General features: G+C 52.2%; 1 protein-coding gene across 1 annotated transcript in view; it reads left to right on the forward strand.

Annotated features, from left to right (window-relative positions):
• Positions 1-15,708, forward strand: part of megf10 (multiple EGF-like-domains 10) — a 75,472-nt gene that overhangs the window by 31,225 nt on the left and 28,539 nt on the right. The window contains exons 6-7 of the mRNA XM_064308855.1: positions 8,069-8,315; positions 9,432-9,552. Of these exons, the coding sequence (XP_064164925.1) occupies positions 8,069-8,315; positions 9,432-9,552 (368 nt within the window). The remainder of the gene's footprint in view (positions 1-8,068; positions 8,316-9,431; positions 9,553-15,708) is intronic.

Consider the following 15,708-nt stretch of genomic DNA (forward strand, 5'->3'; position numbering starts at 1 on the left):
TATTCCCATGATCCTCTCTGGCGTTCCACGCTAGGCTCACCATACCATGTGTGCTCAGTGTGTGATATTCAACGGTTGTAAAATCACCCCACCCGCCCCACCAACCCCACTCCTGTCAGGGGGTTAGGGGTCCCAGTCAACAGCTGGCAGGTTGGATTACTCAGGGGTGATGTGTGTTTTTCCCCTCTTGAACATGGCCAAAATGGGAGGCTGGGCAATCATGAGCCAAAATGGGAGGCTAGGCAATCATGAGCCAAAATGGCGGCTCCTCAGCTTTGCCTCATACAGTCAAATAAACTGGTACACATACCTGCCTGATCTACAGCAGGGATCAGCAACTCACAGTCCCCGAGGGCCGAGAACTGCTTGGTTTTCCACCCTCCCTTTGCCCTGGAGTCAGGTGTGAAGACAGTCTGGCCAATCAGTAGCACTAATTACCCGGGAGAAAAGAAAACCAGGGCTGGATTTGGATTCGAGGGCCAGAGTTGATGATCCCTGTTCTACACAGTTTACCAAAATATAAAACATGATTTTTTTCATATTTTAGAGGTAAACAGCACCAAATTATGGGATACAGGAACTCTGTTTCAGTAAAGCTGAGACCAATAGATTAGCTACAGAGACAAGCTATGGCGAATAAACACTATTTGTTTTGTCTGAATAAATTATTTGCTGTGTGAGATGAAATGCTCTTCAGGCTATCCAAACAACTATCTGTCTGTGGTAGCTAATCTGGCATTTATTCCTGCATTTCTACAAATATACAAAACCTGGTATTTCAACTGGAAATGAATTACTTTTAAAAATCATATTCTGCAAGGTTTTGACACGTCTTCCATTTCCAGTATTAACCGAAGGATTGATTTTGCTCTCGCTGGATGATCGATCTGTTTCTCCTGACACTTTTTTCTCTTATCTCTCTCTCTCTCTCTCTCTCTCTCTCTCTCATCTCTCTCTGCCTCTGCTCTGTCTCTCCTTCTCTATCTCTTTTTCATTCTGTTTTTCCGTCTCACTCAGAGTTCTCAGTTTTCTGTCAGTGCGCCTTTCATACCCGACACCCGCAGTAAACTTCCTTAACGAGGCGCAGAAGGCGCGTTCGGGGTGCGTGTCCTGGGGGGGGGGGAGACGGGGGGGGGGGCTTATGGAGTGTGTGATACAAAGCAGATGTAGCCCTGGCCCCCTTCACCAGGCCACAAACCTGTTAAGATCTGCTTGTCCCTCCTGACCTGCTCTGAATTGGAATCATGGGTAATCGGAGCGACTGGTTCTCTTTCTGTGATAATACGCTTTGATTTGTATTCAATTTGTGTCTTCCCCTCTCGCGTTTGTGGAACAGTTAAAGATGAAAAAAATGCGCGATGTTTTGCCCTGACTCAGCCATGGCTGAGATATCCCTGTGTCCCTGCAAAGGCGTTTTTAGGACAGGAAGGCTGGAATGGAGGCCCTTTCCCTCACGCCGTGGAAACGCGTCCGTATCGGTGGCGTACGGTGGCTTCGCTCGCCCCCGCTGCTCGTTCGCGGCTCGTCAGCGTATTCGCACGCCTGAAGGTGACCCGCCGCTGACAGATCCGTTTCCCGCCTTTTCTCAGCGTAAGCGCGAGAGGCAGGTCTAATCAGACCTGTGACCGCCGATCCGCGCGCTAGTGATGAACTCCGTCACGCATGTTCATCTCAGTTTGACGCGGAATAAAGTTTGACGTCAGTTGGCTCAGTTCCCCCGCGATTCGATGGTAAAGAATGTAAATGCAGTCCTGGCTGTACTGTATATATGTGAGGATATATGTGAGTATATATGTGAGTGTATATGTGAGTATATATGTGAGTGTATATGTGAGTATATATGTGAGTATATATGTGAGTATATATGTGAGGATATATGTGAGTATATATGTGAGTATATATGTGAGTATATATGTGAGTATATTTGTGAGTGCAGAACTGCATCCTCTTGGCATTCTTGGTGCCGAATAGCTGTTAAGAGTGAAGAGTCCATGGTTTCTATGTGCATACCATCTTTAGCACAAATACATAGAAAGACTGCATTCATCTTTTCTGTCCCTTAGAATAACTGTTTTCTGCATGTCAGCAGATTGTCAGAAATGCAGTGATCAGAATGATTCCTCTGGTATAGGGTTAGGGTTAGGGTAAAGTTATTGAGTTTGATAGAGTTAAGCCTTCACTTCTCCTGATTCGGTGTGAAATCTAATTTGGAAGAATCTACATTTTTTTTGAATATTCACAAAAAGCCTCCAGACTGTAACCCTGGCTTTCTGCACAGCTAAACCTGGTTTAGCGGTGACTTAACTCTGACAGAGTGCGTTTAACTCTCCCAGAGCACATGTAATCCCCAGCTGGGCTCTAATGGTTTTCTGGAGTTTAATTAGCTGTGAAAATGTGCACAGGAGGGAACACAACAGGATGCAGAGAGAGAGAGAGGGGTGTGTGTGTGTGCGCGTGTGTGTGTGTGTGTGTGATGGTGAACGGGCCGTATCTGAAGGGCCCCCTGGGTCTGATATGGGACGTGGGACGGAGCTGGGGGAGCAGTCTGCCCCCCCCCCGGCCCCCCTGCCCCCCTGCCCCCCCCCCGGCCCCCAGGCCTGCCGTGGCTCTGCTGTATGTAGGTCAGGCTTCACAAAGGTGCCGCAGGCCTTGAGTGGCCCTGAGAGGAGTTTTTGTGTAGGCCCATCTCTCTCTCCCTTTCTCTCTCCCTTTCTTTGTGTCTTTCTCTCGCTCTCTCTTTCGCTCTCTGTCTCTCTCTCTCTCTCCCTTTCTCTCTCTCTCTCTCTCTCTCTCTCTCTCTCTTCTCTCCCTTTCTTTCTCTCTCGCTCCCTCTCCCTCTCCCTCTCTCTCTCTCTCACCATGATGCATAGCCTGGAGGAACCCTATGTACTTTTCACAGTGCTAGAGGTTGGAGGGTGGGGGGGGAGGCGGAGGGTCCTGTCTGGTTCATTAGAAAACGCAGGGAAGGAATACAATGGGGGCTGTTTAACCTAACCCCCCCACCCCCCCCCCCCCTCACCCCCACCCAGTCACCCACCACATGAGTGTCACACTGTGCGGCTCAACACTGCGGTGGGGTAGTGCTGCCACGGCAACCGCAGTGCAGGCCCGGTGGGGGTTGGGGGTTGGGGGGTGGGGGGTGTGGGGGGGGGGTTGCGGGCAGGTGTCAGGTATGATCCTGTCTGAACCCGCTCCTGACCCCCCAGGCCCGGCATTACAGCCGTGACGCTGTCACACCTGGGAACACCTCAGGGACAGGTACGCCCCCGAAACGCCAGCCCCTGTCTGACCAATGGCAGGCCAGTGGTACTCGCAGTGCTCAGAGCTCTGATGTGAACTTGTGCGGTTTGTCGTTTTTACATTAAGTTTAAAAAAAAAAAAAAAAACAAGAACAAGAAAGTTACAAACATGCTGACTAAACCAGGATATTCTCTCCCAGTGCTGAAACTCATCTGCTGCCTCTTTAACTCTTTAACTTATCTTTTCTTAAAAAGTCTCTCAATTAAGGTCAAATAAGTGAACTTAGAATTTGAGTGCAGTTTTATATTTTAGCGGGTAATTTCCTTTTCAGATTATTTCAGAGGGATTTCTTTTAAGTGTGAAGGATTGAAGACTTCGGCTTTTGAATAACATGAATAACCATTAAATCTATTCGCGGCTATCGTAATGTGACATAAAATCTCATAATGAAATGCTGAGCACTTTGGGCACTGATAGTGAAGCTCTGTTTGATCGAGGGGCTCTGTTTGATCCTGTCTGTGGGGTCTGAGCTCCAGGGACCGATTGCGGTCTCAGTTCTCAGGACCTTTGCCTGTGAGAATACTCGCGTGTGGAGCGGCTGTGCTGGTGAGCTGCTAGTGTTTTACTGGGCAGGAAATAGCCCTGAACATCGACAGCTGAGCTTTTTTACTGGGGGACTGGACCCCTGTCTGGACCGCGGCGCGTGCAAACATTAAAGAAAAGATGGTGGGCCGGTCGGTCCATTGTTACCCTATTTGGAGAGGATGGGAGATGGGGGGAGTTTGGGGTTGTTGTCCTAAAATAGGTTGATCTGTAGATAAAATATTCCCTACGGTTGGTAGATGGGAGCGGTGAGCCTTGTAAAAGGCATTCAGGAGCGCGTTTTTAGGGGTGGAGTGTTGCTTTGCGTCCTCTCGTTAGGCCGTCCCACAGCTTTAATCATCCCTGCGCGTTGGCTGCACTGCCCCGCCCCGCCCCGCCCCGCCCCGCCCTGCAGGAGGAGGGGTCTGGCTGGGTACCTGCGTCGTCAGGCCCTCCCACAGCCACGCCCACAGGCTGCTCCTCTTCTGCCTCCCACGTTTTACACCACCTGAAAGTCTAAAATAACCACCCCGCTGCCCGGAAACAGAAGGGTTGCCTCAGGACGTCCCAGTCACTCCAGGTCTCCGGGCTTTTAGAATAATAAAAAAATAAAAATGTGTGGTTTGTAATATAATTTGTTTGGGTTTTGATAGAGACTGATTGAACACCGTCGCTGAAGAGGGGGATCGGTGCGCGGGGGGGGGATCGGTGCGCGGGGGGGGGGGGGGGATCGGTGCGTGTCCTCGTCCTGGAGGAAGGGAATCAGCGGAGAGCGAGCGTATTCAGCGCTTGTTTAAGTCTCGATCGATAGCGAGGGGTCATCTGCATGCACCGGAGGCTCCAGGCAAGGCGCTGCTCTGCGAGTGGAAATGATGAACGCCTCGTGTGCGCCTGCACGAGACTGTAACGGGCCTGCGGTTTCCCCAGCGAATGACCTGGAGCTCCTCAACCGTGAATTAATTTGCACACCGCCGCCGCCTTCCGGATATGAGAACTCAAACGCGGGAGTCAGTAGACCCAGCGCGAAAAAAAGCAATAAATGCAGAGAAACTGGGGGTGACGCCACAGGCTACACCTTTCTGCTGATGCTGCGCTCCAGAACATGAGGAGACTTCAGCCAAATCTGAGGAATCCGTTGAATGGCTTATTTACTTTTATTTTGGAATCCGTCGGTTACAGAAAATGGCTTATTTACCGTTATTTTGAAATCTATTGGTTGCAGCGAATGGCTTATTTACTTTTATTTTGGAATCTGTTGGTTGCAGCGAACGGCTTATTTACCTTTCTTTTGAGAAGCTGAGTATTTTCATTTCCAGCTGCTGCCTACACAGTATAAGATGTTTCCTTTTAATAATTATAGGAGAGAAGGCCTGTTGCCTTTATTTGTTTTTTCTGGTTTGATTCAGACGAGGGACAGCGTTGGGACAGATATCGATGGAATTAGTCGTATGGAAGGGTCCATGATGGGGAACCAAGCCCCATTCTGGGCCAGGGAGGGGGGTGGAGGGGGGGGTTCGTAATCGCATTTTGGATAACAGGCGACTCCCCTATGGATTTGCCCCCCCTGACCCCCCCCCCCCCACTCCTGACTGTAATTCTCGGCTTTAACGAGTGCTAATCACTGTTGTCAGAGCACCCCCCCCCGTGCTGTGCCGCGTGGCGCCGTGTCAGTTCGTGTAAAGCGAAGCTCGTTAGCGCAGATGTGGCTCATTAGCTTAGCGACCTGGCCTCTGGGGGGTATGAGAGCGATATGAGGGAAGCCTGGCGGTGCGTGCGGCGTACGCACACCCGTGTGAGAAGGTGAGAGCTGGAGTACTGGACCGCAGCCAGCGTGGGAAACACAGACTCCTGGCTCCTGAAAGGCCCACGAAGGCCGCAGGCAGGCTGAGCTTACTGCTGCGTTTACCGCTAAGATTACCGTTAAGATCACCGCTGCGTTTACCGCTGAGGTTATCACTGAGATTACCGCCATTGCCCTGAGCGTTTCAACCCCACGTGTCTCTGGCAGTTCTGCATTGTTTCTCAGATACTCTGAGAGATGCCCTGTTCTCAGATACCCCGAGAGATACCCTGTACTCAGATACCCTGAGAGATGCCCTGTACTCAGATACCCTGAGAGATGCCCTGTACTCAGATACCCTGAGAGATGCCCTGTACTCAGATACCCCGAGAGAGATACCCTATACTCAGATACCCAAAGAGAGATACCCTGCACTCAGATACCCAAAGAGAGATACCCTGTTCTCAGATACCCCGAGAGAGATACCCTATACTCAGATACCCAAAGAGAGATACCCTGCACTCAGATACCCAAAGAGAGATACCCTGTTCTCAGATACCCCGAGAGAGATACCCTATACTCAGATACCCAAAGAGAGATACCCTGCACTCAGATACCCAAAGAGAGATACCCTGTTCTCAGATACCCTGAGAGAGATGCCCTGTTCTCAGATACCCTGAGAGATACCCTGTACTCAGATACCCAAAGAGAGATGCCCTGTTCTCAGATACCCTGAGAGATACCCTGTACTCAGATACCCCGAGAGATACCCTGTTCTCAGATACCCCGAGAGAGATACCCTATACTCAGATACCCAAAGAGAGATACCCTGCACTCAGATACCCAAAGAGAGATACCCTGTTCTCAGATACCCTGAGAGAGATGCCCTGTTCTCAGATACCCTGAGAGATACCCTGTACTCAGATACCCAAAGAGAGATGCCCTGTTCTCAGATACCCTGAGAGATGCCCTGTTCTCAGATACCCTGAGAGATGCCCTGTTCTCAGATACCCTGAGAGATGCCCTGTTCTCAGATACCCTGAGAGATGCCCTGTTCTCAGATACCCTGAGAGATACCCTGTACTCAGATACCCTGAGAGATGCCCTGTTCTCAGATACCCTGAGAGATGCCCTGTTCTCAGATACCCTGAGAGATGCCCTGTTCTCAGATACCCTGAGAGATGCCCTGTTCTCAGATACCCTGAGAGATGCCCTGTACTCAGATACCCTGAGAGATGCCCTGTTCTCAGATACCCTGAGAGATGCCCTGTTCTCAGATACCCCTGAGAGATGCCCTGTTCTCAGATACCCTGAGAGATGCCCTGTACTCAGATACCCTGAGAGATGCCCTGTTCTCAGATACCCTGAGAGATGCCCTGTTCTCAGATACCCCTGAGAGATGCCCTGTTCTCAGATACACTGAGAGATGCCCTGTTCTCAGATACCCCGAGAGATACCCTGTACTCAGATACCCTGAGAGATGCCCTGTTCTCAGATACCCCAAGAGATACCCTGTTCTCAGATACCCTGAGAGGTACCCTGTTCTCAGATACCCCGAGAGAGATGCCCTGTTCTCAGATACCCTGAGAGGTACCCTGTTCTCAGATACCCTGAGAGGTACCCTGTTCTCAGATACCCCGAGAGAGATGCCCTGTTCTCAGATACCCTGAGAGGTACCCTGTTCTCAGATACCCTCGGAGATGCCCTGTTCTCAGATACCCTCGGAGATGCCCTGTTCTCAGATACCCTCGGAGATGCCCTGTTCTCAGATACCCTGAGAGATGCCCTGTTCTCAGATACCCTGAGAGATGCCCTGTTCTCAGATACCCCGAGTTTCCTCTCAAACTGGTTTTGGGAACAGTCGGCCATGTCGTTCTGTCCCGGAATAAATAGCACCCACACACCGCCCCTCCTTCCTAATGTGACAGCCCCTTCATCACACCCGTTAAGGCATAACATCTGGGGGCAGTAGACAGCACTGTTATGTTGCTTTGTCCTGTGGTTATATTGCATTTTCCCACACTCCCCTGCCCACACCCCCCTGTTTTGCTCCCCTTGTTTGGGGGTTCTCGGTAAACCTGGCGGCCCATCTCTGTCTCCTTGTGTTTGGGGGAGGGGTTCTCTGTAAACCTGGCCCCCGTCTTGTTTTCCCGTGTTTGGGGGGGTTCTCTGTAAACCTAGCAGCCTGTCTCTGTTTTCCCGTGTTTGAGGGGGTTCTCTGTAAACCTGGCGGCCTGTCTCTGTCTCCCTGTGTTTGGGGGGGTTCTCTGTAAACCTGGCAGCCCGTTGCTCCTTTGTTTGGGGAGTCTCTGTAACCTGGTGGCCCGTTCTGTTCCTGGGGCGTTCTCTGGCTCCCCGTGTTTGGGGGGGTTCTCTGTAAACCTGGCGGCCCGTCTCTGTCTCCCCGTGTTTGGGGGGATTCTGTGTAAACCTGGCGGCCCGTGTCTGTTTTCCCGCCCCCTGCAGCCTGTGACAGCACGCACTGGGGCCCCCACTGCAGCAGCCGGTGCCAGTGCCAGAACGGGGCGCTGTGCAACCCCATCACGGGGGCGTGCCTGTGCACCCCGGGGTACCGGGGCTGGCGCTGCGAGGACGTGTGCCAGCCGGGCACCTACGGGCACAGCTGCCAGCAGAAGTGCCAGTGCCAGAACGGAGCCGCCTGCGACCACGTCACCGGAGAGTGCCGCTGCTCCCCCGGCTACACCGGCGCCTTGTGAGTCCTGCCCCCCCCCACACCAATATTCACGCACCCCCCACCAGCTCCCTCACCCCCCCCCAATACTCACTAACCCCCCGGCTACACCGGCAGCCTTGTGAGTCCTGCCCCCCCCCCTACCCACCCCCCCCACACTCACTAACCCCCTCACCACCCCTCACCCCCCCCAATACTCACTAACCCCCGCTACACCGGCGCCTGTGAGTCCCCCCCAACACTCCCCCACCAGCCCCTCACCCCCCTACCAACCCCCACCACCCCCACCCCCCAATACTCACTCACCCCCCGCTACACCGGCGCCTTGTGAGTCCTGTACCCCCCCTCCCCCCCCCCCACCATACCACCCCCAATCACTCACGTCACCTCCCACCAGCCCCTCACCCCCCTACTCTACACCCCCCACTAACCCCCTCACCACCGCCAACACTCACCCACCCCCACACGACCCCCTACCTCCCCAATCACTCACTCACCCCCCCACGATCCTCATACTCCCCCTCAACACTCACTTACCCCCCAAAATTCACTCACACCCCCACCACATATTTGGTTAAATCCACTGTGATTGTCTGTAGATTGTGTGTTGGCTCTGTGTACTCTGGGAGTTTGTCTTTACAGTCCCTCTTTACAGGTGCTGTAAATGTGACAGAGCTGCTGTTTTATAAACTGAACCCCATAATTGTCTGTTGTAGATAGTGGCTCGGTTAGGATCAATATTAGCCTACAGCTTTGACTTCCAGATAAATAAGTTAATGCAAGCCGTATTTTTTTTCCGTTAAAGCCTGATGTTTATTGAGCTCAGGCCACTGACTGGGGTAGCTCTTATTAAACAGCTGTCTGCTCAGATCAGGAGGAGGAGTTTGTGCACAGAGTGGGCGTGGTTTTGGGTGAGGGGCAGGGTTTTGGGTGAGGGGTAGGGTTTGGCGGCTCTGAGACTGATAGGGTGAGGGTTCAGGTTGCAGGTGGGGGGTGATGGGTTCGTTCTGCGCAGGTTGAGGGCGTGGTCTCTGATGGGCGTGGCTCTGATGGGCGTGGCTCTGATGGGCGTGGCTCTGATGGGCGTGGCTCTGATGGGCGTGGTCTGTAACGGGCGTGGTCTCTCCCGTCCTGCAGCTGTGAGGAGCGGTGCCCCCCGGGGAAGCACGGCCGGCAGTGTGAGGAGCGCTGCCCCTGCCAGAACGGGGGGGTGTGCCACCACGTCACTGGGGAGTGCGCCTGTCCCGCCGGCTGGATGGTACGCCTGCTCCCGCCCTCTACCCCCGCACGCACATCCCGAACACACCCCCCCCCGACAATACACACCCTGCTCCGCCCCGTCACCCCCCCGACACCCCCCCCAAATACACAGCTCCTGCTCCGCCCCGTCACCCCCGCAGCACGACACCCCCCGAAATACACAGCGTCTGCTCCGCCCCGTCACGCCCCCTGCACAACACACCCTGAAATACACAGCTCCTGTTTACTGAGAGGGCTCCCCCCCCCCACGACACCCCAAAATACACAGTGCCTCTTTACTGAGCAGCTGTGCCTCGCGTGCGGCCCGCACCTGTCCCGTCCCGAGCGTTCCCTCACAAAGAGACGCCACAGATGCACCTCCTTTAGTAACACTCTGCAGGGCTCAGTTTGGTGATCAGTGACCTCACGAGTGTGTTTGTGTAAAACACTAAGAAACACTTGCATCTTTTTTTTTTTAAGTTATTGTCAAGGACAAATATTAACTGACTGTGTGTAAAATATGGTTTATTGAGTATGTGTTGTGTGCATGTTATTGGTGGTGTGTTGGGTGAGAGGTTAGGGTGAGCTGGTGTGTGTGTGCCTGGCTCTGAGCCTGTGTGTGTGTGTGTCTCTGAGCTAGTGTGTGTGTGTGTCTCTGAGGTAGTGTGTGTGTGTGTCTGAACTGGTGTGTGTGTGTCTCTGAGGTGGTTGTGTGTGTGTGTCTCTGAGCTGGTGTCTGTGCGTGTGTGTGTGTGTGTGTGTCTCTGAGCTAGTCTGTGTGTGTGTGCCTGTCTCTGAGGTGGTGTGTGTGTGTGTCTCTGAGTGGTGTGTGTGTGTTGTCTCTGAGGTGGTGGTGTGTGTGTGTCTCTGAGCTGGTCTGTGTGTGTGTGTCTCTGAGGTGGTGTGTGTCTCTGAGCTGGTGTGTGTGTGTGTGTCTCTGAGCTGGTCTGTGTGTGTGCCTGTCTCTGAGCTGGTGTGTGTGTGTGTCCTCTGCAGGGGGTGTGTGGCAGCTGTCGATGGTGTGTTTGAGACTGTCCAGGAGTGTCCTGTGTCCCGGGGGACGGTGTGTTGACGCCATGTCCTCTGAGGCCGTCGGGAGGAACTGCCCCAGGAGTGTCAGTGACCACACGGGGCACTTGTTCCCAACGGGGCGTGCCTCACCCAGGTCCTGGTGAGTCAGCCTGGACCAATCACAGCACTCTGTTCCAACTGCTGACCAATCACAGGTCTGTTGTAACTCGGGTGACCAATTGCAGCTCTGTTATAACTCAGGTGACCAATCACTGCGCTCTGTCCTAACTGCTGACCAATCACAGCTCTCTGTTACAACTGCTGATCAATTACAGTTATCTGTTCTATCTCTGGTGACCAATCATGACTCTTTACTGCGTTACATAACTTAGTGACCAATCACAGTCTCTTTTTTATACACTGCTACAATCCCTAGCTCCCGTGTTCTAACTCCTTGGCTCTGCACCGTTGGTCTTTCTCGTATGAAACTGTCCACATGCCACGCACAGCCAGTGTGACCGCACCCCTCCCCTGTGCTGTGGTTTCCAGACCCTGAGGGGGCTGGGGGGGGGGGGGTACACCCCTGCTTGTTACAGTGTTAAACAGCCAAATTCCCGCCCAGTGAAACTGGAGCTGGGCCAGGCCATTGATCCCCCCCCCCTCACCCCCCACCACATGCCCACAGGAGAGGTCAGAGGAAAGGGGGGCAAACAAACTGCAATTAAACCATGAAGCCAACTGTGCCTAATTAGAGCTGTTAATTACAACTGCACCACCTGCTGAAAACACACACTTTCACCCTCTCTCCTGCATGCACACACACACACACACACACACACACACACACACACACACACACACAGACCACACACACACGCGCACGCACACACGCACACGCACACGCACACACGCACACACACTTTCACCCTCTCTCCTGCATGCACACACACACACACACACACACACACACACACACACAATACAAACATACACACACCACACACACGCACACACACACACACTTTCACCCTCTCTCCTGCATGCACACACACACACGCACACACACACACACGCACACACACCACACACACCACACACACGCAGCACACACGCACACACACACACGCATCACACACACCGCACACACCACACACGCACACACACCACACACACCACACACACACACACACCACACACACACACTTTCACCTCTCTCCTGCACACACACACACACACACACGCATGCACAGCACACACACACATACACAACACATGCACACACACAAACACACCCACACACACTACCCCACATACAGCACATACACACTTCTCCTTACTCACACTACACCACACATCAGTCGACACACACACACACACACACACACACACACACTCACATGCACACACACACACACACACACACACGTATTTACATATTTAATGATATAATATTGAGTGTAATACATGTCTATTCTCCCTCTGCACTTTACCTTTCCACTCAGCTCCATATCTAGCTTTGCATGTGAATCTACACTCACATCGATATTCTGTAAAGTGTCAATATTAACCCTTTCATGGACTATGTTTGTATTGGCTTTGAAATGCTGCTACAGTATAACAGGCTTCTGTACGTAAACTAACTGAAGGCGTTTTTTTAAGCATAAATTTTGCATGCTTGGGTTTTGCCCAAGAGAAAGGAGGTTTTGTACGGCGACTGTGTACGATCTATGCCTACCGTGTACAGTCTACAGCACCTGTGCTAAGAGCTGTACGTCCTCTTTCTCCCTTTCGCCCAGACTTCATCAGTCTGCTTCCTGTATGTTCTCTCACTTTCTTACGTGTGTTTTTTAAAATCACTTCCTGGCTGAGCGAGCAGATATGGGGAAGTGGTTTAATGGCAGTGTCAGTATCAAAGCAGCTTCGCCCCCCCCTCCCCTCCCTGAAAGATCTGTTCAGGGATGAAGCGCCATGTTGGGAGACGGCTGTCTGTCTCTGTCTGCAGCGGCGGCGCCCTGGCCTTGATATGGAGAGGCCCTAAATGTAACTCATCACTTCTATCTGCTCATTTTGAGCTAAAGTTCATTACATTTCGACATTTCACAGATGTTCTTATCCATAGAAACTTACATATCTTTTTTTTTTTTTTACATGCAATCCATTTAAGCAGCTGAATGTTCACTGAACCAGTTCAGGCTAAGTGTCTTGCTCATGGGCACAACAGCACTATGCCCCATCGGGGGGGTTGAACCCGCAACCTTTGAGGCCAGTTCCCTAATCGCTGTGCTACTCCGCCACCCTTTTTTTTTTTACCCCATCTCCCTGATCGCTTATCGAAGCGCTCCTTTGCTGAGTAATGCATTCCTGTTTGCAGCTGCTTTCCTGCTTGTGTTAAACACATTGCCTGCATAGAGATGGTATTTATTTGGGAAACTGAGCACCCTCTCCTGAACACTGTAATTCAGGCAGGCTTGTGCGGCTGTGGTGGGGAAAAGCGCATCGTGGAAATCAAACAGAAGCTTTTAAAACGATCAGTTTGAGAGGTCAGGTTTCAGCCGGCTTTATTTAAAGCTTGCCAGCTGTAACTGCCCCCCCCCCCATCCCCCCCCCCCAGGAAAAAAAATAACCAAAGTCCTGTTATTTGACTCAGTGGGACTAAACCAAGAGGGAAACGGTAAACACAGAGAGGGGAGAGGACCCTTTTCCAAAATTAGAGCGATGTTGTCTGCTGGTGAGCGAGGGACTTTCTGTAGTGAGGAGGAGACCGGATGCTCTCTCACGCACACACACACACACACACACACACACACATGCACACAAACACATACACACATATACACACATATACACACACACACACATACTGTATACACGCACACACACACGCACACAAACACACACACATCAAACACACACACACACACAGACTCAAACAGTCTGGAATTCACACTGAAGGATCCAAATGTAGGATTACCTGCGGCTGTATAGCATTACACCATTGTTTACAGGACCATACAGAGGCCTCCCCTCATTTAAATGTACCCGCTGTGATCTCTAAGACAGAGAAGACTCTTATCAGAGAAACCTCATCTCTTCAGTCCACACAGAACTCGCTGCCAAATATTAAAATGCACTTGCACAGACTCACAGCTCTTAAACACTGTTTATGAAACCATTAAAGTTCATATTTCTCTGCAAACAGCCATCCAACGCCGGATATGGAATCATTAAAGTTGATATTTGTCTGCAGGCATCTCTGGAACGCTGGTTATGGAAGTAAATTATAGCACACAGGGGTTTTTGTGCTACCATTATTTGTCAAAACAAATGCTCGCCCTCCGGGGAACTGGCCTGGGGTGAACTTGTGCCCTGCCGTGCGCGGTGTTTGAAATAGCCGAGCCTTCCTGGTGTCTCTCCACATCTGCGAGCTCCAGATGTCTAAAAAAAAAGCGCAAACCGTGGAGGTTACTGTGGTGATGAACGGCACGTGTGACAGCTTTGCGTTTAAAAGCACAGGAAGTGCTCATCTAGGGGTCCCCCCAGTCCCGCCCCACGGGGTCTGCCATCCCCCCCTTCCCACCCTCCGTCCCAAAACCACAGCGCCCCTTCCGGAGGAGCAGGAAGTGGGCCGGGATGTCTGTGGGTGAGGAGGATGCGACCGGCGGGTGGGGTGAAGAGTTGAGCCAGGGGAAGCGGCATCGTCCGCAGCGACCCGGGACAGATGCCTGGGGGGAACCACCAACCCCCCCAGGGGGGAGGTGGGGGGGACCCCTCCCAAATCCTGGCTCCGCCCTGGAGCCCCCAGCTCACCACCAAAACCCCCAAATAACACAACCGCCCCGCCGAGCTGCACCACCATTTCAGAGTAATGCAGTGGGGTCTATGGGGAAATACTCGATTGGGAATGCGATGGAGTGTGATCTTGACTGCAACGGCAGGAACGTGGCTATCTGAGCCGTTTAAGCGTGGATCCCGCTCCGTGAGTGAATCTTCCGAACGGCCGTCCCGGTTTTAGGTCTACTGAGAAGACTGGTGTGTGATCCCCACTGCAGCTACTGACCGTTCTGTGTCCCCGAACTGCTGCCATGCCGTCTGCTGTGGAATTACTGAGAAGACGTCTACATTCTTCACCGTTTAGTCACATTTCAATAGACTTCAGGTTCTGTGGTCAGCACCCTTAGTGTCACTGAAAGTGGAGTTACTGAGTGTGTTCTGTCATTTTATCCATGGTTCCCTTTTGTTTGGGAACAGCTGAGACGGATGTGACCCTCTTTTTCCTGCTTTGAAAAATCTGTCACCATCTCTCTGGGAATAAAAATGGGAGAGTTGTCTCACTCAGTGTGTTTTTGTTTTGTTGTAAATTTGAAAAGTTTTTCTTTTTGTCCTGAGAAGGAGTGTCTGGGGGTTTTCTCTGAAGAGTCAGGAAGTAAGTTCTTGAAAAGCATAAGAGGCACTGGGCAGAGCTTGGCTGGCAAAGGGGGGGGGGGGAAGGAGGGGGGGGGGTGGTCGGTTGGCCCGAGGCGAAAGGCCCTGTGCCCCATAATTACCGTTCTCAGAGAGCGCGCCCCGTATACTTACCCAGCCCGTGAGCCTGCAGGAATAGCAATGCTAGTGCACTGTTATGAGCTAATGAGAGCTTTGGGAAAGCCCGACATCACGGCAGCGTTTGGGCCATATCGCCATACCCTGCCCTCTGGGTGGAAAGCAGTGGCCAGACCTCTCTCTAATCAGGGTAGATAATGGATGGATGATGGATGGATGGATGGATGGATATTGTTTTTTATTTTATATGGCTGTTGAACCTGCAGTCGTGGTGCAGAGATACCGAATGCATTTGTCTTGGCGAGAAAATACGTGTTAATGCGTTTAAGAGGCAGTGGTCGGGAAAGTAAACCTGGAATGTTGGGGAGGGGCGTGTGGGGGGGTTGGGCGGGGTTGGGGGGTGCGAATAGAGACGTCCCGTCTGCGCCCGAGTTGGTGCTGGCGTCAGATATCAAAACAAGCGAGGCGGCGTACGGTTCCTCGATGAAAGACCTTTGCTGAGCGAGTGACTGTGGATGATAAACGCTTCCTAATGACAGGCCCTAGAGACAGAAACCTGGCAGCTCGTCCGTCATAACGAGCCGACAGCAACCGGAGTATTCCCGACTTTCCGGGATCCCTCAAT

The sequence above is a fragment of the Anguilla rostrata genome, chromosome 14, assembly GCF_018555375.3.
Source record: "Anguilla rostrata isolate EN2019 chromosome 14, ASM1855537v3, whole genome shotgun sequence".
Classification (NCBI taxonomy): Eukaryota; Metazoa; Chordata; class Actinopteri; order Anguilliformes; family Anguillidae; genus Anguilla; species Anguilla rostrata.